The 24,436-nt window shown below is 38.1% G+C and overlaps 1 protein-coding gene across 1 annotated transcript in view; it reads right to left on the bottom strand.

The window, feature by feature from the left end:
• Positions 1-257: 257 nt before the first annotated feature.
• The window catches only part of LOC149197834 (mitochondrial import receptor subunit TOM40-1-like), a 376,128-nt gene continuing 351,949 nt past the window's right edge, over positions 258-24,436 (bottom strand). The window contains exons 10-11 of the mRNA XM_089405991.1: positions 553-648; positions 258-440 (exon numbers count right to left, since the gene is read on the bottom strand). Of these exons, the coding sequence (XP_089262117.1) occupies positions 381-440; positions 553-648 (156 nt within the window). The 3' untranslated portion in view covers positions 258-380. The remainder of the gene's footprint in view (positions 441-552; positions 649-24,436) is intronic.

The raw sequence follows: 24,436 nt of genomic DNA, 5'->3' as shown, positions 1-24,436 counted from the left end.
TCAATATCAAATATGCTGCAGATCTTCCAAGTACAGTACATGAAACATTCAAAAACCACTTACTTGTATTGATGTAGAAGGCCTATAAGACTAGGATCTCTTTGATACAGAAGTTGAAAACTCATTTTTGTTTTTTATATAAAAAATGGCCGCACTCCAAAAATAATCTTAATAAGTCTACAAAGAGCTCCAACAAGCACCCTGCAGACAAACAAAGAGCAGATACAGCTCATGCATTTCATTGGGCATAGCTGATGTTCATAAACACCAAAAGATAGTTGTTATTCAATGACCTGCCAATGAAAATAACCTAGCAATAAGAATTTTGGAGAAAACTGTCAGTCATAAGCCAATAATTAAAATTGGCATGCAGACAAAGACTACAGCTCTCCAACAGTCATCCCAAATCCAAACTTGTAATCCTTCTTCCAATGATCGATCTGCATTGACATATTCAATGTAAGCAAATTGAAAAATTGCAGAAAAAGAGAGTTTGAAACTTGGCAGCAAAAGAAAGACAATTTAAGTGGTGATGATGAATCTCTAGCTCACTTCTGCAGAAAGAACAAAATTGACTCCCATATTCAATCTTTCTTCCAAATAAGCAGCGACGCAACCATTTGAATCAAGCCTTCCTCGGAGCCGACACTACTCAAACAAATCAACAATAGTAGATTAATAATGAATGGAAAAAATAAAGAAAACAAAAGCTAACTGTGACTAAAATAAACAAATGATAATGGAGCATATAAATGTTGGATTAAAATAAAACCCGACCTTACACAACATTATTTTCAAGGATTATTTAAAATTCGGAAATGTTGATGGTTTGGAGATCAACAGGTTGAGCCTGGACTAACTTAAGAATTGCTGAAAATATTTTGCATGCAACCTCTTCAAGCTAAATAAATAATCAAGCCCCTCACAAACATGAGTGAATTTCAATTATATCTGAGCAAGATTGAAACAAGGGTGTATGACAACACAACAAAAAGTAAATCGAGCAATGGTAATCAAGGAGCCCCTTGCTGACATAGAAACCGTGATAACGGTAGTTTTTCAGAAGTTCTGAAATCCCAAAACCATGAAATGCAAAGAAATCGTCCAAATCCAGTACACATCCAAAGCCTACAAGCTACCAGCCAAAAACAAACTACTCTGCAACAGGGGATAAAAATAAATTAATTAATTGGATAGGATCCGACCAAGAGATTAACGGACGAGATTCATTGCGGGGCCCCCTACCCCAAAACCCAAAACCAGCCAGGGGGATCCGCACTCCACTAGTTTCAATCAAAGTGGTTTTAAAATTTTATATATATTGTATTATTTATATTTACAAAGTTTAATATTATATTATTATATAGCATTGATTTTGTTTAAAGAAAGGATAATTTTAAAAACATTTCAGTTATTCAACTGGATGCTGGAAGTTATGTTTTCAGTAGAAATAAAAAAAAAAAGAGATTGGGAAAAGAGGGAGAGAAATTTGTTAATTTGTTCTGTTAAAAAAAATATAATTATTATCTAATTTTAAGGTCACCGCCAAGCCAGACACCAAATCAATGTATGAGACCCTCTTGTTTGTGGGACAAGGTACCCACCTATGAGCAGCCATTTCACTGCTAAGAGGCATACATATTCTACCCCTGGTTCTGAACCTATGATCTTTTAGGGAGAAACACATGCTCTTAAGTTTGAACCATTAGGCCCACTAAAAGCCTGGAGATTATTTCTTAAAGATTCCAGCTTCAGCAACTTCTAGCAAGTTTTTCTTTTCTAGTGTGATTTTCCTACTTTCCACAATCGTTTTCTTCTTATATCTTTATGGTGTTTGAATTAAATCAGCGTAATCATAAAAACATACAAGCCATTCCTAATAATGGAATCTGCTTGGTTAATTTAAGATGAAGAAACTGGCATAAAAACAATTTGTTTTGAACACTTTTCGAAGTTTTAATTATAACCATGCAATATAAATTTTGACATTAAGGACCTAATATTCGTGATCCTTGATGCCTTAATTACTCAGGACATCTTCGTCACATAGAGGGGGCTAATGTGAATTCATTCTTTAAAATGTTCACATAGTTGAACTCTATTTGTTCTTTTAATCTTCTTACCTTTCTTATTAAGGTATGACGCTGCAAGTTGTTGATGATCTACCTTCTTATATCTTTATGGTGTTTGAATTAAATCAGCGTAATCATAAAAACATACAAGCCATTCCTAATAATGGAATCTGCTTGGTTAATTTAAGATGAAGAAATTGGCGTCAAAACAATTTGTTTTGAACAGTTTTCGAAGTTTTAATTATAACGATGCAATATAAATTTTGACATTAAGGACATAATATTCGTGATCCTTGAAGCCTTAATTACTCAGGACATCTTCGTCACATAGAGGGGGCTAATGTGAATTCATTCTTTAAAATGTTCACATAGCTGAACTCTATTTGTTCTTTTAATCTTCTTACCTTTCTTATTAAGGTATGACGCTGCAAGTTGTTGATGATCTACCCTTGATGAATGGTTGAAAGAGAAATCTTTATCGCAAGGACAAACAAACCCAATTTTTTTTCTAGTCAATAATATTTTTAATTTATAAAGTCTTAATGTCCTTGGAACTGATTCCTCTATAGCTTGGGAATTATGTCAAGAGTTACAATATATCCCAAGAAATTTTATTAAATACCTCACACTGCCTCTAAAAGATTTTAAACCTCAATTTACTACCGTGGGACCCGCCGACAAAAATGGTCTTGTGCGTTGATTTATCCCATTTTTCCATTATGAAAGCACTAAAATTGGATGATAAATAATATAATGACCCAATCCAAATCATAACTCCCCATTTTTGGAGGCTTTGGGTCCCCAAAATCTTTTACTAAAAGACGTGAGGAAACTTTTCCTCTATCATTTCCATGGAGTACCATTTAGTCTTTGCTTGGATGTTGTCCTTTCAATCCAATCTGCAAAAAGTCATGATGTCCTTGTCTTGTAGTTATGGACCTCTTTAGCAAAATTGTATCCTCTGTCAACTCTACCTAAAAACCTAGTGCTAAATCCTCTATAGAAGGTAGTACATGTTCCTTTTCCTGATCCAGCATGGAGGGCTCATAGAGTTTCAAATTTTCTACATTCACCATTGAGTAAATGTACATGTATGGGGGTACGTTGACCCTATAAGCATTATTTTCACCTTTTTGAGTAATCTCAAAGGGACCTTTTGTTGCCCAAATTGTACAGGTAAATGCAACAACTCAGGGCAGGGATGGTCACTTTGATCCCCACCCTCTCCGTTCTAGTTGTCTCCCTACAACAGGTTATGGGGGTATACCCAATGAAATGTGAGGATGAAAGACTCGTCGAGAACCAACAAGTTCGGGAGTTACAATAAATGGCTTAGCAACTTGGTTAATGATGATTAACAAGTTTAATTATTAACACCATTTAATTAGATTATTTGAGAGACTAGTGCCTTTTGGAGTCAAATCAATTGTACAATATAAATTAATTACCGAATGAACAGTGGCTGCTTAGGATGCATACTATCCTATATGAGATGTGACACCCAGAACTAAGTGAAATGCAAACTCTTGGTTAATTTTAGATTAGATGTTTATCTGAGAGTCTTTTCTCTCAATTGTTTTGAAGTTAGTCTCAAGTGTAGGTTGTGGAGAGAAACCCAGGGGCAAATAGTAATGACTATATTAACGATACCTCCCCTAGAGTTCTAACCACCTAAATGCCTCTGATGTAGAAATTTCTGTTTTCCCACCCCGGTTTTCAGTTTCTCCTTATTTCTCCCATATAGTTAAATGCCCTTTCCCATAACCATACATTTAACAAGCTGAAAAAATAAATTTGCTGAAAACACAAATTCTGGAAATTTTACAGAATGCTGGAAATTGCAGAAATAAAAATCAGCAGTAATAAACAGCCATTAAAACACATTTAAACATTGAAATTTTTGGTCAATGTAACCCTGGAAAAACCCCCCTACAATTCTTGGGGAAAACCAGTTTGAGAGCTCTTCTTTATTTCTGAAAATTCCCTTTTACAGTGAGAAATTTTCAGCAAAAAATCAGCAAGCAAATTTACAACTTATCTCTTTTCCCATGCTTCACAGCAAACTGGAAATTACAGCAAACAGAACAGCAATAAATGTTGTATGGTCTCCTCGATTTTCGTGCCCACTTTCAGCATTAAATGCTGTTGTATGGCCCTCGTTTTGCGTGTAGAAAAACCAGCAAACTGCTCCTCGATTTTTGTGCAAACCTCTCCTCAAAAATCGTGCCAAAATCTGCCTTTCACTGTGTGCTGAATCAGCTGTACAAATCTGCTCAACTGCTGCCTTGGAATGTGTGCCAAGCTGCTGTCTCCTTCTCCTCTCTGCTCAGAAATCTCTCTTGCTCTCTTGCTCTCCTTCTCCCAATCTGCTCATGAAAGAATTGAATCGAATGTGATCTTTTCCTCATTTTCCTCCCTTAATATAACTCCAAATGACTTTTGGGTGACCCAAGTGACTTTTGGGTGATCTCTAAATCCAATGGCTGAAATAGATTTAGATCAATGGCTGAGATTAAATGCTCATTTAAATCTCACTTTTTATTTTTTAATTCACCCCACTTTAATAAAGACCCACTTAGTCATTTATTTCCAAAGTCACTTTTCCTTTCTAATTTTTCATTGACTTTATAAAAGTCACTTTAAAATTAGACTTAGTAACTTTATCACTTAAAGTCACTTTTAAATTAGATTTAACTTTATAAAATTATAAAGTCACTTTAGGAGAAAAATTAAATTCTTTTGGACACTTTTCCCTAGGCCAAAGATCAAAGCCAAAGGGAACCACCTGTCCTCCGGTACCAAATTTCAACACTCCCTTTTACCGAGGAAGGTGTTCCTCACCACACCCATCTTGTCTCTGAAGTAGACATGCTTGCCCCGTGGTAAGGCTTTGGTAAGGATATCTGCAACCTGCTCATCAGTGGAAATATACTCAAGCTTCACAACTCCCTTCTGAACATAGTCTCTGATGAAATGATATCTGATCCCGATATGCTTTGACCTGTCATGAAATACTGGATTCTCCGTGAGTTTAATGCAACTCTGATTATCACAGTAAATCACTGAAGGTCTCAATGGCTGACCAAATAAGCCAAACAACATCTTGCGAAGCCAGATAGCCTCACAACTAGCTAGACTGGCTACCATATACTCTGCTTCCGCTGAACTCAGTGCTACTGACTGCTGCTTCCGGCTGAACCATGACACTACTGCTGAACCCAACCCAAAACAGCACCCTGAAGTGCTCTTCTTATCAGAAGCACAACCTGCCCAATCAGAATCAGTGTATCCTGCCAATCTCACTCCATCTCCCTGCCTGTAGTCCAGACCATAATCCACTGTCCCCTGCAAGTATCGCAAAATGTGTTTTGCAGCCATCCAGTGAACCTTCCTAGGCTCACACATAAACTGACTCATCGTGTTGACTGCAAAACAGATATCTGGTCTAGTGTTGACCAAATACATCAAGGAACCAATCAGCTGCCTGTACAATGTGGGATCCACGAACTCGGAATCCGAAGCATGAAGCTTCTTCCATTTGGTTATCATTGGTGTCGACATGGGTCTACAATTCTCCATGTGGAATCTGCTAAGGATGTCCACAATATACTTCCCCTGCCCTAGGAAGAAATGCCCCTCCTCCTGCCACACCTCCAAACCCAAAAAGTAATGCATCAAGCCGATGTCCTTCATCTCAAACTCCGTCGCAAGATCTCTCTTGCAGTGCTCTATGAGTCTCTCTGCACCTATAATGATCAAGTCATCCACATACAGCACCAGAATGAGAGGCCACTCACCAATCACAATAAAGTAAAGGTTCGGATCTGCCTCACTCTTTGTGAAACCCATCCCCTGCAAATATGTATCTATCCTGGAGTACCAAGCTCTGGGAGCTTGCTTCAGGCCATAAAGGGCCTTCTTCAGTCTGCACACATGGGACTCCTTCCCATGCACCTCAAAGCCCTGTGGCTGCTCAATGTACACCTCCTCCTGTATGAAGCCATTGAGAAATGCGGTCTTCACATCCATCTGGTGGATCTTCCAACCCATCTCTGCTGCTATCGATATAATGGAGCGGATCGAAGTATATCGAGCCACGGGAGCGAAGGTCTCCTCATAATCAACTCCCTCTACCTGGGAGAAACCTCTAGCCACAAACCTCGCTTTGAATTTCTCAATGCTGCCATCTGCAACATGCTTTATCTTGTAAAGCCATCTGGAAGTAACCACGGATTTGCCCTCAGGCCTCGGCACCACCTCCCAAACATCATTCTTCATGATAGAATAATACTCCCCCTGCATGGCCTCTCTCCAGACCTGCTGGCTAGCTGCCTCCTCATAGCTAGAAGGCTCAGAGTCAAGGATGCTGGTAACCATCGCCATATAGCTACAAAACCTCTCAGGTGGTCTACTCTCTCTGACCGACCTCTTCGGCTCAGCAACAGATGTGGCATCTCTCAAGGTGTCCTGAAGCCACTTGGGCTTTCTCTTCCCTGAGCATGCTTTTCCCATAGGAGAATGAAACTCCTCCTCCTCATCACCATCAGTAGCCTGAACTCCTGACTGTCTGTCTGCTGTCCTCCTGCCTGCACCTGAACCTGTAGAAGCTGAGGCACCGTGTGAACTGTCCATCAATGGACTCCCTAGTGAACTGCTCTGTGAACTGCTCTGCATGCTGCCCGGAGCACCACCCCTCTGGCTCGGCGAGCCACTGCTCACTGACGGACCTGACATCCTCATAGATGTACCTCCGCATCCTCCTGATCCCTGCCCACTGGATCCCTGCGACTGACTCAACTGCTACTGAGGGTTTGGCTGATCCAGATACTCTAACTCCCGTGACCTCCTAAAGGCCCTGTCCTCCTCGAACTTCACATCCCGTCTGACAACAACTCTCCTCTGTGCAGGAATGTAAATCCGAAAGGCCTTTGAGGTCTCACTGTAGCCCACAAAGATACCCTTCTCTGCGGTGGGCTCTAGTTTGGTCTTCTTCCCCTTGGGTATATAGGGGTATGTAATGCATCCAAAGATATGAAGATGACCAATATCAGGCTTCTTCCCAGAGAAAGCCTCCTCCGGAGTCATTTGCCCCAAGGCACGATGCGGACTCCTGTTTTGCAAGTAAACAGCTATGTTGCAGGCCTCTGCCCACAAGAACAATGGCAACCCCTGATCATGTAACATGGCTTTGGCAGCCCCTATGATGGATCTGTTCTTCCTCTCCGCAACCCCGTTCTGCTGGGGGTTGTAAGGAACAGTGAACTCCCTCCTAATGCCTGCCTCCGCACAATAGTCAACAAACTCTCCAAGGGTGTAATCTCCTCCATTGTCCGACCTCAAGGACTTGATCTTTCGACCCGTCTGAGTCTCCACAAGAGCTCTGAACTCCTGAAACCGCTTGAAGACCTCACTCTTGGTCTTCAAAAAATAAATCCAGGTCCTCCTGGAGTGATCATCAATGAATAAAACATAGTACTCATATCCACTCAAGGAAACATGAGACATCCGACTGCTCACATCGGAATGAATCAAATCAAGTATCCCCGTCGCTCTGCTGTCACTGCTGGGAAAAGGGGATTTGGAAAATTTGCCCATCGCACAACCTCTGCAAGTATCAAAGTGATCAGTACTGAAATCTGGCACACCTGTAGTGATCTCCCGCAATGTCCTCAAGGCTCCATGATACATATGTCCCATCCTGCGGTGCCAAATCTCACACAGCTCAGAACTGCTAGCTCTGCTGTCGATACTACTGCTCAATGCCAAAAGGGGCTGGAATGCAAACTTGTACACCTTTGCATGGCGTACACCTATCACTCTAGCTGAATCAGCTGGAGTGCCCCTGGGATACATCAATACCTGTCCTCCCCTGAACAGTACCTCATATCCTCTGTCCTCCAAAGCTGAGACGGATATGAGGTTCTTCCTCATCCCTGGCACATAAAGAACCTCTGACACCTTCAAGGGAGGTTTGGACTCTCTCTGAAATGTCACTGTCCCCACCCCGACTGCTCTAACAACTCTGTCATCACCGAGTACTACCTCAATATCAGTGCCACTCTCTGAAAGCTCTGAGAAGTACTCACGGACTCCTGTCATATGACGTGAAGCCCCACTGTCCACATACCAGATACCTGAAGATGCTCTGCTAATCGAGGGAAAAGCATGCTCCCTCTGAACCTGTGTGGCAGGTGATCCTGCACTAGAGGACTCACACGTAGTGAACTCAAACTCTCGGTCAAAACGACCAGCAAAGTCCTCAATCTCTGCTGAAGCTGCCACGTCCTGGTTCTTCCCCTTCTTATTCTTCTTCTCCGGACACACAACTGCATAGTGTCTCATCTTTTGACAATTCCAACACTTCACCTTGGAATAGTCTTTCTGTGTGTTCCCCTGTTTACCTTTACCTTTGCCTTTGCCCCCACCACTGCTTGTGGAAGCCTGCTTCTTCCCTTTGCCTTTCTTGCCCCCTGCGACCAGTGCTACATCCTCATCCTGCTCAACTGGCTTGGCTGCCCAAAGCTGACCTTTCCTGATCTCTGTCTGAATGCAATCATCCCAAAACCTCTCCCATGTGGGAAGGGTCTCACGTGCACAAACCCCATCAGCAAAGTTCAACCATGAACGGGGGAGGCCATTCACTGCAATCCGCACCAACTCAGTGGGTGGAATGGTCTCTCCAATCGCTGCCAACTCATCTTTTACATTAGTAATCTTTGTGAGATATCTAACTGCACTATCATTACCCATCTTAATGTTCTTCAGCTTCTCCTTCAGGACCATCTTCCGGTTCTCATTGGTACTCTGGTAGAGATTGGACAATGCTGTCCACATATCATGGGCATTGCTCTTTCCTCTCACATGAGGAATGCAATGGTCTTTGATTCCGTTTAGAATCAGCCTCTTACCCTTGTTGTTCTTTTTATTATAAGCTGTCAACTGAGTAGCATCAGTAGGCACAACAACAGGTTCTGTGTGGTATGCACCATGATATCCCAGACTTCTGCCTCCTCAAAGATACTCTGCATTGTCTCCTTCCAAACGCTGTAATTTATATGCCCATCCAGCCTATCCTCCACCCTCAATCCCAATGACATCCTGCTGTCCTAAAACTGAAAAATAGCACTGCTGTAGTAAAGATAAAACTGCTGTTTATGAAAAAATCAGCTTGCTAGAATTTTCTGAGTGAAAATCCAGCAACTGTAATTTTTCCTTTTGCTGTCCCAAACTGCCCTTCAGCACTCAAGTTCTGATACCATGTAGAAATTTCTGTTTTCCCACCCCGGTTTTCAGTTTCTCCTTATTTCTCCCATATAGTTAAATGTCCTTTCCCATAACCATACATTTAACAAGCTGAAAAAAATAAATTTGCTGAAAACACAAATTCTGGAAATTTTACAGAATGCTGGAAATTGCAGAAATAAAAATTAGCAGTAATAAACAGCCATTAAAACACATTTAAACACTGAGATTTTTGGTCAATGTGACCCTGGAAAAACCCCCTACAACTCTTGGGGAAAACCAGTTTGAGAGCTCTTCTTTATTTCTGAAAATTGCCTTTTACAGTGAGAAATTTTCAGCAAAAAATCAACAAGCAAATTTACAACTTATCTCTTTTCCCATGCTTCACAGCAAACTGGAAATTACAGCAAACAGGAAAGCAATAAATGTTGTACGGTCTCCTCGATTTTTGTGCCCATTTTCAGCATTAAATGTTGTTGTATGGCCCTCGTTTTGCGTGTAGAAAAACCAGCAAACTGCTCCTCGATTTTTGTGCAAACCTCTCCTCGAAAATCGTTTCACTGTGTGCTGAATCCGCTGTACAAATCTGCTCAACTGCTGCCTTGGAATGTGTGCCAAGCTGCTGTCTCCTTCTCCTCCCTGCTCAGAAATCTCTCTTGCTCTCTTGCTCTCCTTCTCCCAATCTGCTCATGAAAGAATTGAATCGAATGTGATCTTTTCCTCCCTTAATATAACTCCAAATGACTTTTGGGTGACCCAAGTGACTTTTGGGTGATCTCTAAATCCAATGGCTGAAATAGATTTAGATCAATGGCTGAGATTAAATGCTCATTTAAATCTCACTTTTTATTTTTTAATTCACCCCACTTTAATAAAGACCCACTTAGTCATTTATTTCCAAAGTCACTTTTCCTTTCTAATTTTTCATTGACTTTATAAAAGTCACTTTAAAATTAGACTTAGTAACTTTATCACTTAAAGTCACTTTTAAATTAGATTTAACTTTATAAAATTATAAAGTCACTTTAGGAGAAAAATTAAATTCTTTTGGACACTTTTCCCTAGGCCAAAGATCAAAGCCAAAGGGAACCACCTGTCCTCCGGTACCAAATTTCAACACTCCCTCTTACCGAGGAAGGTGTTCCTCACCACACCCATCTTGTTTCTGAAGTAGACATGCTTGCCCCGTGGTAAGGCTTTGGTAAGGATATCTGCAACCTGCTTATCAGTGGAAATATACTCAAGCTTCACAACTCCCTTCTGAACATAGTCTCTGATGAAATGATGTCTGACCTCGATATGGTTTGACCTGTCATGAAATACTGGATTCTCCGTGAGTTTAATGCAACTCTGATTATCACAGTAAATCACTGAAGGTCTCAACGGCTGACCAAATAAGCCAAACAACATCTTGCGAAGCCAAAGTCACTTTTCCTTTCTAATTTTTCATTGACTTTATAAAAGTCACTTTAAAATTAGACTTAGTAACTTTATCACTTAAAGTCACTTTTAAATTAGATTTAACTTTATAAAATTATAAAGTCACTTTAGGAGAAAAATTAAATTCTTTTGGACACTTTTCCTTAGGCCAAAGATCAAAGCCTAAGGGAACCACCTGTCCTCCAGTACCAAATTTCAACATCTGACGCTACAGATACTGCAGCTCTGATGACTGCAAGGTCACTGTGTTAACCACAAATGAGGGTCTAAACTTCGCAAGCTAGGTGAGAAAGGTGGTCCTATCGTCTTTCAACCAAGCTTATGCTTGGAGGTAAATTAATTAAAGCACTATTAGTCCTAGAAATGCAAGTGCAAAATAAGTGATAGTCTTAAGTGACATTGTTAAATGATTTAAGTACTTTGTGACAAATAATATTTGATTTAGAGCGGTAAAGGAAAGTACTTAACAATCACAAAGACAATCTTCACCAAGAGTGGTGCTAAATGAACTCCTTGAATAGACTATCCAATAACAAATAGAGAGTGTAAAGAAATTCAAGATTAGAAATCTCACAATGGACAATTACTTTATCAAATTACAATAAACATAAAGTGCACAAGTCCAATGTCCTCTTAATAATGTTTAATGTGCCAAATAGACAATGCCAATCATTCAATAAGATATCAACACAATTAGCAATTCTTGAGATTACTTAGATGACTTCAACATTACTCCAATCAAAATATGGTGATCAATCAAGTTCTTTAAGAGTGAGTTAACATCAATGTTGCAAGATTATGATTCTTAGATGTAATTCTCACTTGCAAAACAATAGGTTAGTGCACTTGTTACAAAAGTAAACTCACAAGCAATGCTAATTGTTACAATAGCAATGTAACCACTTATCCAATAGCCAATTTCTTTAGGGAATGACAGTGATGACAAACACAAGTATTAGTATTCCTTTTAAAAGAAACAATGTCACAAAAAAATCCTAGCAATCCTCAACACAATGCACTCGTGCTTTTCAATGTCCATGAAGGAAAGAGAGAAAAATATTCACTAATTATAATTAAAACTCCTCAAAATATTACTCTTTAGTTGATGCTAATGAGATTAAAGGAGCAAGAGCAAACTTGACAGCAACAAGCCTATATTATGCCAAGAATACCAATTCAGTCCAAGTATGTCAATTATCTTTTAGAGCACTTATCATTTTATTGAGAGCACACATACATTATTAATGAGGTGAGATTGCTAAAAGTGAACTACTTATGAATGCCAAAATGCAATAGATGAATGCAAGAGACCAATGATCACATCAGCGAGAAAAACTATTTTTCCAACTAAAAGACCACTCCCAAAAATGCAAAGGATGCTAAGAGTGAATGCCCAGTGAGGATAGATGATTTATATATATCTCAAAACTAATTATAACCTTTATCCTTTTAGCTTCAATAAAAAAATATTATAATATTAAATTAAAATAAATTATTTTTATTGTCAAATAAGTTATGGTTTTAGGGCATGTGGTATTAATAATCCATGGTATTGGCCAATGGTATTGTAACAAATCCTATTTACAAGTTAATAATATTCATGGTAATGTGAGGGTGAATATCCATGGTTAAGAATCATATTGTTGTAAAATATTTTGATTGTGAAATAAGTTATCATTTTTTGGTATGTGGTATTGATAAGCCATGGTATTTGCCCATGCTATTGTAACAAATCTTATTCACAAGTTCATAATATCAATGGCAAAGTGGGGGTGAATATCCATGATTAAGAATCTTGTTATATTATAAATATTTTGATTGTGAAATAAGTTATGTTTTTCGGTATTGATAAGCCATGGTATTGTAACAAAGCCTACTTACAAGTTAATGTTGATTTGGGATGGCATTGGATGTGCTCTAACCATGAAAATTGGTGGAGGCTAAAGCATATGAGATCTCCAAGACCCAAAAATCGTTTTGGAAAATTCTATCTGGATGAAGAATTATTAAAATACTTAATATTTTTAATGAGTTTTTAAGTCTAAACTTAGGATTAAGGAAAATAAAAATATTAATGGGTATTAATAAAGATAAAGATGAGAAGCTTCTAAGAGACGAAAATCAAGTCTATTTTAATCTTAGCCGTTGATTAGGAACTTAATCTCGGTCGTTGATTCATCAATAGGAAAAGTATAAGAGAAGGCTTGAGGATTAGTTGGAGATACACCAGAGGGAGACAAGTCAGTTCGATTTCTGGAGTGGGGTTTGCCGAGAAATTTGAACTAGAGGTCTGGATTGCAGTGACTGAAGGGCCTGCGTGGGTGACATAGAGAGGCCAAGTGTTGACGCAGTAAGGCAGAGTGCTGACGCAGAGGGTCTGAGAGCTACGCAGAGGCTAGCTGGAGTGATGCTCAGACTAGGGGTAGCGCCAGAGGCTTTTATGGTATTACTACCGAGTGCTTATCTTTGTTGGGTGAGCTAGTTTGGCACTCTAGTTGTACTCAAGAAAAGCTGATTAATAAAATCCTCCTCTATTGCACCAGTTTTCCCGCATTGGGTTTTTTGGAATAATTGTCAAAAATAGTTGTGTTGATGTGTTTGATTCTTGTGTATGTATTTGTTTCAATATAATGGTGTGATATCTGCAGTAGAATTTATTTTAATATTTACTGAAGGGATTCTGAAAATAACTTATTGAAAATAAGTAGGTAAAATAAATCAATTGTTGCAGTAATAGAATTTTCACATGGTATCAAAGGAAATAATCATTGACAGGAAGGGAAAATCAATTATGGGTCGAGATCATGATGCAAAGGCATCTACGTCAAGAGACTCGTGTAGATTTTCAGAAAATTGCATAAGAGAGAAATTTCGATTTCTCTATATTGGCTTCCAGATTGGAAGAAGAAGTTGATTGTGTAACAAGCTCTGCATCATCAGAGGTATGGTATATAGACAGTGGAGTCTCCTAGCATATGATAGGAATCCGAGAATTTTTCTCAGATTATCAGGAGGAAAGGATGAATTTTCAGAACACCATGGGAAATAAGGCAAAATGTACTCTAGTAGGGAAGGGTTCGATAGTTACAGAAACGGGAGAGCGGTTCCGAACTACCAACGTGCTACATGTGCCAGGACTGGGGATGAACTTACTTTCCGTATCACAACTTCAAAGCAAGCGCTGTGACGTTTTCTTCATTAAGGGGAAAGTATATGTCAAACACACGAATTGGAAAAAGAAAGTGCAGATCGGAATCAAAAGTAATAGGTTGTATAGGTTACAACTAGAATCACCAATGACACTGATAGGCAGTAATGGAGACAAGGATTTGAATGAGCTATGGCACAGAAGAACGAGACATTTGCACCATGGGGCTCTGAGAATTCTCAGGAAAATTGTATCAGGAGTTCCAGATCTTAGTACAGAACGAGATGATGTATGTAGAGGATGTGCTCTGGGCAAGTATTCCAAAGCAACATTTCCTAAAAGTAAAAACAGGGCCAAGAGTGTATTAGGATGGATACATTGAGATATCTGTAGACCAATGTCCACTAAAGCTCTTAGTGGTGCCGAATACTTCGTCACCTTCATCGATGACCACTCCAAGAAAACTTGGATTTATTTTCTGAAAACCAAGGACGGGGTTTTATGTTGATTCAAAGAGTTCAAGGCTCTAGTGGAGAATCTGCCTAGAAAGAAAATAAAAGTTGTGCGCTCAAACAATGGTGGAGAATATGTCAATAAGCACTTCACCGATTTTTGCGCTAGGGAGGGCATCAGAAGAGAATGGACAACTCCTTACAATCTAGAACATAATGGAGTAACAGAAAGGAAGAATAGGACTATCGTGGAAACAGCTAGGGCCATGATGTATGATTAGGATATGCCAAAATTCCTGTGGGCAGAAGCATGCAACACGACAGTCTATATCTAGAATAGAACTCTTCATAGGGCATTGGGCAAGATTACTCCAGAGAAAGTCTTCACCGAGAAGAAACCTGAAGTCAGTCTGTTGTCGCATAGAATGTCTAGGCACTGTGACAACAGCTCAGATCAGGGGCTGTCACCCTAATCCCCAATCTCTCCATTTAAGTTGTCTCCCTACAGCAGGCTAAGGGGGGTAGACCCTATGAAAATGGAATGAAGGAAAACTAGTTGGAAACCAGCCAGTTTGGAAGACACAGTGAAGCAACTGAGTACTTGATTTAGATTTAGCAAGATTTATAGGATTTGATTAGATTTTAAGCAATTGATGCCAGTGCCTTATGGAGTCAACTATCTTGCTAGGAAATTTAGAACCAAGTAATTGATTTGCAGTTGATGCTTGGATGAATGACTATCTTATATGAAATGCAGATCCTAAAGCTAATATGAGATGCAAGAATCTTGGTTAATTTTAATTAAATGTCTATCTAAGTTTTAACCCTTCGATCCTTTCTATATTGAGCCTGATTTCGTAGTAATTGGCAGAGAGAAGATAAGGTGAAGCACACTAAGGTGTGATTAACGATACCTCTCCTGAAAATCTAACATACCCGGTGCCTCCGACGCTGCAGAGAGTTGTGGCTCTGACGACTGCAAAGTCATTGTTTTAAGTACTATTAAAAGCAAGCTTCTCAAACAAAGATGAATGGATACCTATCTCTCTATCAACCAAGCTTATGCTTGGAAGTAATTTTATTTATGCAAAACTAAATTATATGCAAATGCACCAGATGATGAGAAGAAGTTAGACCCGAGGATTAGAAACACTTGTGTCGCAAAAGCCCTTAATCACCAAAATAAAATGTTCGCTTTATTGGATGAAGACTTAAAAATAAACCCCTGAAAATATTACAATTAAACCACAAGCTTATTTCAAATCTTTTTGATACAATTATAGATCAAAGAGAACAAAAACTTCTTTGCAATCAATGTCAACAGATGCTCAAAAAATACTCAGTTTATGAAACAAAAGATATGCATTTTATCACAATTCCATGACAGAGTACTTAATTTTCAGAAATTAGTTTTTAGGACAGCAGTAAGGAAAGCTTTATGACAGCAACAATATGACAATGAAAACAGTAAGCTATCAATGATATTTTTATGCCAAAAATTTACCGAAATTTTTCCAAATTTGCCCACATGAATTATCAAAATTTTCATCTTGTTATGATGTGATTTACATAATTATATCAGATCTAATATACTTATTACAGCCAGCAATTAAAACATGAAAGAAACCTAATGATGAATTCTCAACTCAAGATATTAATTCCTTAATATATTAGACAACTTAGGAATTGATTTTAAGCTAACCCACATGAAATTTTCCCATTGTTATATTTCAGACTTCGGAAATAGAATTATTCAGAGATAACAGTCACCCAAAATGTAGATCTAGACCAAATTTTTGATACACATCAAACATAAATGACTTATTAATGTATTTAGCAATTTTTTTAGTTAATTTCAAACCACTTAGATGTGTTTTTCACCACTATTAAAAAGGTATATCACTGTTGTAGCAAACAGTGAGGAAAAATATGGTTTAGAGATCAAACCCTTAGGCCCTAAGCCTTGAAAATCACTTGCCTAAGTTGCCAAAAAAAATTCAATACCCGAAACACAAATTTTTACCAAATTTACTGCAAAAACACACCAATGATTAATTTCAGAAAATCAAATATTCAAATAAAAAATGGAGCAAGGGGAATCTAGGGTCAATGAGAGCTAGCACTAAGCTTAATAGAACTAGAATTGGGCTAGGAGAAGGCAGATTTGGGCTTAAGCGCCCCAAAACTTGAAACCCTTGTTCTAAAAAAAATTATTTTGCTTCAGATCTTCAGATTTATTGCAAAATCTTTAATGGTTGCCCTTACAAAAATATTTGAGACAAGATATTGCTCTCCAGGGCCTAGCCCTGTCTCAAAACCCCCATATCTACTTGAAAAAATCTCAGATCTAAAGATTTACTTGGCTGATTTCCTAGATCCATTCCTCCAAACAATCTTTGAGCCTAGATCTTGCCCTAGCTCAGATCTGAAGATTTTCTTGGTTGATTTCTCAGATCTATTCCTGCACAAGTAAAAAGAGAAAAACCCAATACCCAATATGTACAAAATAGAGAAAATCCTAAAAACCCAAGTGTTAAAATTCAAAATTATGTTACAAAATTTAAGATCCACACAAGTAAATAACAGATCTATACAAATAATTTACAGATCTATCAGATTTGAGGAGTATGAGTCGAACTCTGCTCCCAGATATGATAATTTAATGCTCTTAATAGCCAAATCTATCAAAATTTCCACAAAATATTTAAAAGATTTTGAAATTTTAGAAAGGTACTAGCCCATTAACACCTTGCAGAAAAAAATTATCGTTGGATAAATCCTGAGGCTTATATGAAGTAGGCTCTTTAGAAAATATGTGTTGAGAGTTGGCTGGTTCAATCGAAGACTATCCCCAAATGCTCAAAGAGAACTTGAGAGATCTTCTACAAACTCTAGATCAACCATCAAATCAAGTAGAGAAATAAAACAACAATAAAATTCTGAAGAAATAGAGATACCTGCTACTTCAATCAAAATTAAAAATGTTACTCTAGATCCAACAAACTGAATAAGATCCATGTATTCAGATTATTCTAAGAGAGCTATTAATTGACAATTTTCACATAATATTAAGCAGAAATTAAAACAATGTTACCATAAATTCATAAAGAGGAACACAACACGTTGAGACTCCAAAGACTTTTGCATTAATTAAAAAAGCATACAAAAGAGCTTGAGAGCTTAGTACACAATTCAAAGATCGGATCAATTGACTGACAAATGACTTCCTATTTAAAGATAAATCCTCCAACGGCTAGTTCGATTGATCCTCGTTAAAGCAATCTCGACCGTTGATGAAGATCAAAATTTCTTTTAATCTCATCTGTCGAAATTTTAAATTCTTGAGGAAATTCGAATTTTTCAACTAAATGCATTTTAATTAATTCAAAAATTAAATTTTTGAATTAATTTCCTCAAAATTTTGACTTTGACTTAACCCCAGGGACCAAAGGGTTAAAATTTAGGAAAATAATTAATTTACCTTAGTCCCGAGCCCTTTTAAAATTTGAATTTTACGGACTAACGAATTTTACCTTTGGAGAATTTAAATTTACTTAGGACCCAGAATTAATTAAATTTCTGGCTTAGGATTTTAATTAATTTTTTGGCTACACAATTTAATTAACTTATGAGGGGATAAATTATTTTTTTAAACCTTCAAGACACTTTATATCATAGTTTTAATATTTTTACATCATAAAGAGGAAAACTCATTTGAAAATGACCCTCATAGACTATCCATTTCTGCGACACAAATATAATCCAGCATATCAAGTAATTTGTAATAAAATAACTTAACCAAATAGTTAAGATTATTCCCAAATCACTTTTACATAGATTCGATCTATAACACTAGGACTCGCCTAAGATCCCAGTGACAAAATCCATTCTGGCTTTGCGGTAAGGCTGAAAGAAAACTTATCGACCATCCGAGAATGGATCGGTGAGACAAAAAACCTCCCGGAATGTAGATCATCACTAAAAAAATAGGTTTACCTAGGCAATTAAATACACGACACAGATCTGTTGAGATTATTTACATTATACACATGCAGAATAGGTTTAGATTATAACATGATGATCAGGCTGATGATGATCGCTGGACGACATGAATACATCGATCAGGCGCTATCCCTTTTGCGAAAAAAGGGGGTGTACTGCTATGGGTCATTGACATGTAGTGGTCAACACAGTAATTTCAAGATATTTGGGAGTTTAGCATATTGTCGTATACCCGAGGAGAAAAGGAAGAAGTTATATCAAACTGCAGAGAAAGGATATCTAGTGGGATATAGCAAGAACGCTAAGGCATATAGAATTTATCTTCTAGGGAGCAGGAAGGTAGTAGTTCAACGAGATGTGAAGTTCATGGAAGACAATGCCTTCAAAAAATCTCGAGAAATGCCTTCCCGAGGAGCAATCAAAATATGAGTCATTGGTCAAACCACTACAACAAGCGGAAGCCAAGAATTCTCCTTCAGAGCAGGAAGAATCACAAGAAGAGGAGGAGCTAACAGAGGAAGAACAAGCTAGGAACTCCGATAGATTCTGCAGGATGCAAAAGATTGCATTGGTGCACTAAGAAACAATAAAAGGGAGCGAAGACAGCCACATAGATATCAAGCCTTAGTAGCTCAGGATGGGGAGCCTTCTAGTTTTCAGGAGGCCGCTCAACATCAAGTTTGGATGGATGTGATGGTAGAGGAGTACATCTCTATAATGGTGAACGATGTCTGGGAAGAAGTGCCTAGGCCTCAGGACAAATCAGTGTTAGGTTTGAGATGGATCTACAAGATTAAATACATTGCAGATGGCAGTGTGGAAAAATACAAAGCCAGGTTTGTGGCTAAGAAGAGACCTTCGCCCCAATAGCCAGGTATACATCTATTAGAACCGTGATATCTCTTGCAGCACAGATGGGATGGGAGATTCATTAGATGGATGTCAAAACGACATTCTTGAACGGGGTGATAGAAGAAGAAGTATACATTGAACAACCAAAAGCTTTTGAGACACATGAGAAGAAGTCTCATGTATGCAAATTGAAGAAAGCCTTGTATGGGCTCAAACAGGCACCTAGAGCATGACATGGTCGAATTGATGGCTACTTGCAGAAGATGGGGTTCATCAAGAGTGATGCAGATCCCAATTTCTACTATCTGGTTGTAGAGAATGAGCCTCTAGTCCTAGTATTATATGTGGATGATCTCTTCTTGACAAGATCATCTAAGCTCATTGAGGACTGCAAGAAGAATCTAGCCACAGAATTTGACATGAAGGATTTGGGATAGATGCATTATTACCTGGGGTTGGAAGTTTGGCAGCAGAAGGGTAAAATCTTCCTTGGACAAGGGAGATATGCTACAGAGATCCTGAAGAGATTCAGGATGCAGGACTGTAGGTCGATGGCTACTCCAATGATCACCAACTAGAAGAAAATTGATGCATCAGAAGACAAAGATGATGATTCCACCTTATACAAGCAACTCATAGGGTCTCTGATGTATCTGGTCAATACCAGACCAAATATTTGTTACGCTGTCAACATCCTCAGTTAGTTCATGGTGGAACCAAAGAGGGCTCATTGGGCAACAGCTAAACATGTTCTCAGATATATACAGGGAACAGTGAATTATGGACTCTTGTACACCAGAAGTAATGATATCAAATTAAGTGGGTTTACTGATGCAAATTGGGCTAGAAGTTCAGTAGATCGGAAAAGTACCTGTTGTCGCACAGATTGTCACGACAACGCTTAGACCGGGGGCTGTCACCCTGATCCCCGATCTCTCCGTTTAAGCCGTCTCCCGCGGCTAAGGGGGGTAGACCCTATGGGATGAACGAAGACCAACTGTGGACCAGTTGGGTTGGGAGACACAACAAGACAATTTAGCACTTGATTGATTTAGAAATTAATGTACCAGTGCCTTATGGAGTTAATGATTAAATGATTATTTATTAAATGTTGCAGAAGTATAAACCATGTAAAACAATCATTTATCATCAAATAACCCAAACGATGTAAGATATTCAACAAACGCACAACGCCTTAACGATGATCTAGCAATTAAACTTCAAGAAAAAACTAAACGCTTTAAATGATCATAAAATTTAAATGCTGACCAGTTACCATTTTCACATAGCCAACTTCAAAATAAACATTAAGTGCATTTAACTATAAAGAAATTGAACATAGAGACACCAAAAATGAATTTTTCAATTTTTTATTAAGCTTTTTCAAAAAAAAAATTAATTTTTTTTAATATTTTTATAATTTTATTTATAAAATTTTAAGTGTAAAACAAAACAAGATCTAAAATTTAAATCTAAATCTAAAACTAACACTTTATCATATATACATCAAAAAAGGGAAAAACCTAAATTCTAAAAAAAAAACAACTTTTTATGGCTTCTTTTTCTTTTCTTTTCTTTCTTTTTTTTTTTTATTTTTTTAAATTTTAAGAATAAAATAAAACTAAACTAAAGTTTGAATAAATAAAATTCAAATCTAAACTAAAGTCTAATCTAAAATCTAAAAGGAACTTTTTGATGCTTTTTTATATTTGTTATATTTTTATACTTTTTGATATTATTTTTAAATCAAAATTTAAACAAAATTAAAACTAAGACCTAAGAAAAAAGAAACTAAGTTAAAAACAAGATGAAAGAACTAACGGCACTGAGTAGGGTTCATAACTCATCTCCTATTTGTTGATGATATTTTGCTTTTCACAAATGGGAATATAAATGAAATAAAAGAGCTTAAAGACATTCTTGATCTGTTTCTGAAAGCTACAGGGCTTCAAATCAATCCCAGGAAGTCTCATTTAATCATGGAAGGCTTCAACAGGCAAGAGGAGACTTTGATCACATCCTACTTGCCTTTTGAAATCTGCAATATGGAACGGCCTTTCAAGTATCTTGGGTTTTGGCTAAAACCGTCTTCATACCGAAAGCAGGATTGGAATTGGTTGGTGGCAAAAATTGAACAAAGGATATCCCATTGGAGCTTCAAGTGGTTATCAAGGGCTGGAAGACTGACTCTGGTAAATTCTGTTCTTCAGGCCATTCCGGTTTTTTGGGCTGCTCTGACTTGGATTCCCAAAGGGATCCTTCATAAAATCAAGCAGATATGTAGCAGATTTCTGTGGTCTGGATCTAAGGAGGACTCAGTGCTTCCCTGGGTAGCTTGGGATAAGATTGCTAGACCAAAGGAGTGGGGAGGTTGGGGAATTAAGCATCTCGTTGATTTCAGTCAATCTTTGGCAGCAAAATCAGGATGGCGAATTATAAATGCGGAGAACCTTTGGACTAGAGTTGTCAAAAGAAAATATATTGATCCAGTTCCGCTTGAAGACTGGATTAGGAGTCCAAACAAAAAAGGTAGAAACTGCTCTGTTATTTGGAAGGCCACTACAGAGGCTTTTAAAATAATTGAACAAGGTTTAGCATGGCAGGTGGGGAATGGAGAAAATCTGCGGATTGGCAAGGATCCGTGGGTAGGGTGCAACGACCTTTTTGCCTTATCACCTGGTCTTCTCGCTCATCTAGACGCAAAAGGAATCAAAAGTTTAAATCAGATAGCAAACATGGAGCTATCTTCCATCTGGGGACAGGCATGGAAATCAGAAGAGGACCTGGGCATTGATCCCATTTGGAGAAACGAGTGGCGGGTTTTCATTCAGGAACTCAAACGATCAAATGTCAGATTAAAGGACAAACCAGACTCCCTGGTTTGGGCTCATGCTGAGTCAGGTCACTACTCCCCAAAGGCTGGTTATAACTTCCTGATGAAGAGAAAGGGATGGGATCCTCCTGCTTGGTGGGCAAAGCTTTTGTTTAAACTGAAGTGCCCCAAAAAAGCCAGAATCTTTCTCTGGTGTGCCTTAAAAAACAAGATTCCTTCTTGGGAAATTCTTCAAGCTCGCTTCAAGCAGGGACCGAGTAGATGCCCATTATGTTTTGCAGCCTCTGAATCCATCCCTCACTTATTTTTGGCCTGCTCCTTTACAAGACAAGTCTGGGATGAAACAAAAAAGCTATTGAACATTAACGTAAGATGGGAAGGGGAAGACCTCTCTTCTGCTTGGGAATACTGGTGGACCCACTACCCTGAGAAGAACCTGAGGAACCTCCCTCCTATACTTTGCTGGGGCATTTGGATTGCCCGGAATCGAAGCATCTTTAAAGATAAAGCCACTCCAGCGGAAGTAATTGCAATACAGAGTTCAGCCATTCTTGCCAGCATTCCTGAGCCGGAAGGTCCTTCAAACTTGAACCAGCGGAAGGAAATCCATATCAGAGAAGGCATCCCATGGGCTTTCTTTGACGGGGCAGCCCAAAACAACTCCACTGGAGCCAGAATTATTATTCATCTAAGCCCCTTACACTCGCTAAAAGCCTCAGTGGGTCTTGGGATGGGCACAAACAATTTTGCAGAATTATCAGCCTTAAAACTTCTCCTTTGCTGGCTCATTCATAGAAATATCCTCACAGTTCAGATTTTTGAAGACTCTTTAAATGTTGTAAACTGGGTCAATGGGAAATATAGATGCCAGAATTATATGTTGATGCCACTGTTAGAAGAAATTCAAAATCTAAAGTTTTATTTTAATGGTTTCTCCATTGAACATATTTACAGGGACAAAAATGAAGAGGCAGACAGGTATTCTAAAGCAGGTTTGCAACAGGTTTTGGGTTCGTGGAGGATAACAGAGCAGTTTCAGGACCAGATCCGTGTGTCGGATCTTCCCCCTTACACATAATACTTTTTTGAATATGTCTGTAAATGCTCCAGGTACAAATGGACTTTTATCTGGTACTGGCAGCACATGAAAGCTTGTGTCCTTTCCTTTTTCTGTTTATCTCTTTTAAATATGAAGAAGCACTAGAGACATTCTTGTTATTATGCATACTCAAAGGGTTGTTTTCCTTTAAAAAAGGAGACCCAGATACACTGAGACAGATTTGACTATATTTTTTGGTATGGCTGTTCAGGCCGAGTTCAGGAGAACTTTTAGTTTTGTTAAAGACATGTTTGATGGCATTACAGAGGAGGATTGTTATCTCTCTGCCTCAAGCAGAATTCTGCTGAATGTTCACTCATCTGATTATAACTTTTTTATTTTACTAATAGAAAAGTTCGGCTTTTTTCTTCGAAAAAAAAAAGATGAAAGAACTAACCCCTGATCAAAAAATAAAAATCTATAAAATTCAAATCCTAACTAAATAAAACTCTAAATCTAAATAAAAAAATCTAACCTCGTCTAAAACCAAAATATTAATCTAAACTAAAATCTGTCTAAAAAACTAAAATAGACCTTTAAAAAAAAAGGAAAAAAAACTAACACCTAATTTACATACATTTAATTGAAAATGAAAGTCGATTATTATTATCAAATCTAACTCCTAAATTAAACTTAAATTTTTTTCTTTTTTAAATGAAACGTTAAAGTAAAAAGGTGAGGTAAAAACTATAATTAAACTAAATCAAAATTTTTCATTTTTAAAGAATCAAACTAAACTAAATAAAATATATAAACCAAACTAAATAACGGAAAAAGGGAGACTTACGCTAACCTAACTCTAAAAAAAAAAAAAAAAAAAAAAAAAAAACTAAGCAAAATAAAACTTGATGCATATATAAAAAAAATGAAAGTCGAATTTTGACTGTCGTATGCAGGTTTGAGGAGTTTGATGGCAGCAAGACTGGACCGAAGTGAACACAGCGAGAAAGATTTGCAGTTTTGATGGAGTTGGCTGCCTGAAGATGGAATGGATTGCAGCGGATAAGAGAGGGTTTCACGCAGGAGAAAGGCAGCGTGGAGAAGAAATGAGGAAGGCAGCAGATTTATGGCAGCGTGGAGAGGAATGATGAACTTATGGAAGGAGCAGCATATGAGGTTGGTGGTTTTTTTCTTGCAGGTACGCGGGAATGGGAGAGTAGCAAATCGATGGAGGAAGAGCTTATGGGTGAGGAAGAATAAAATGCAGAGCTGTATATATCTGCTGGCAGCTTTGATGAAAGGATGGTTGAGGGGAAAACGAGCAGCTGGGCAGCGTGAGGAAGAAGATAAGTGCGG

The sequence above is a fragment of the Pinus tabuliformis genome, chromosome 2_2 (assembly GCF_031772625.1).
Source record: "Pinus tabuliformis cultivar Carrire ecotype Pingquan chromosome 2_2, CPIR1, whole genome shotgun sequence".
In the NCBI taxonomy this organism is placed as follows: Eukaryota; Viridiplantae; Streptophyta; class Pinopsida; order Pinales; family Pinaceae; genus Pinus; species Pinus tabuliformis.
Note: the sequence above shows the minus strand (reverse complement) of the source record. Positions and strands in the feature narration are given on the sequence as shown.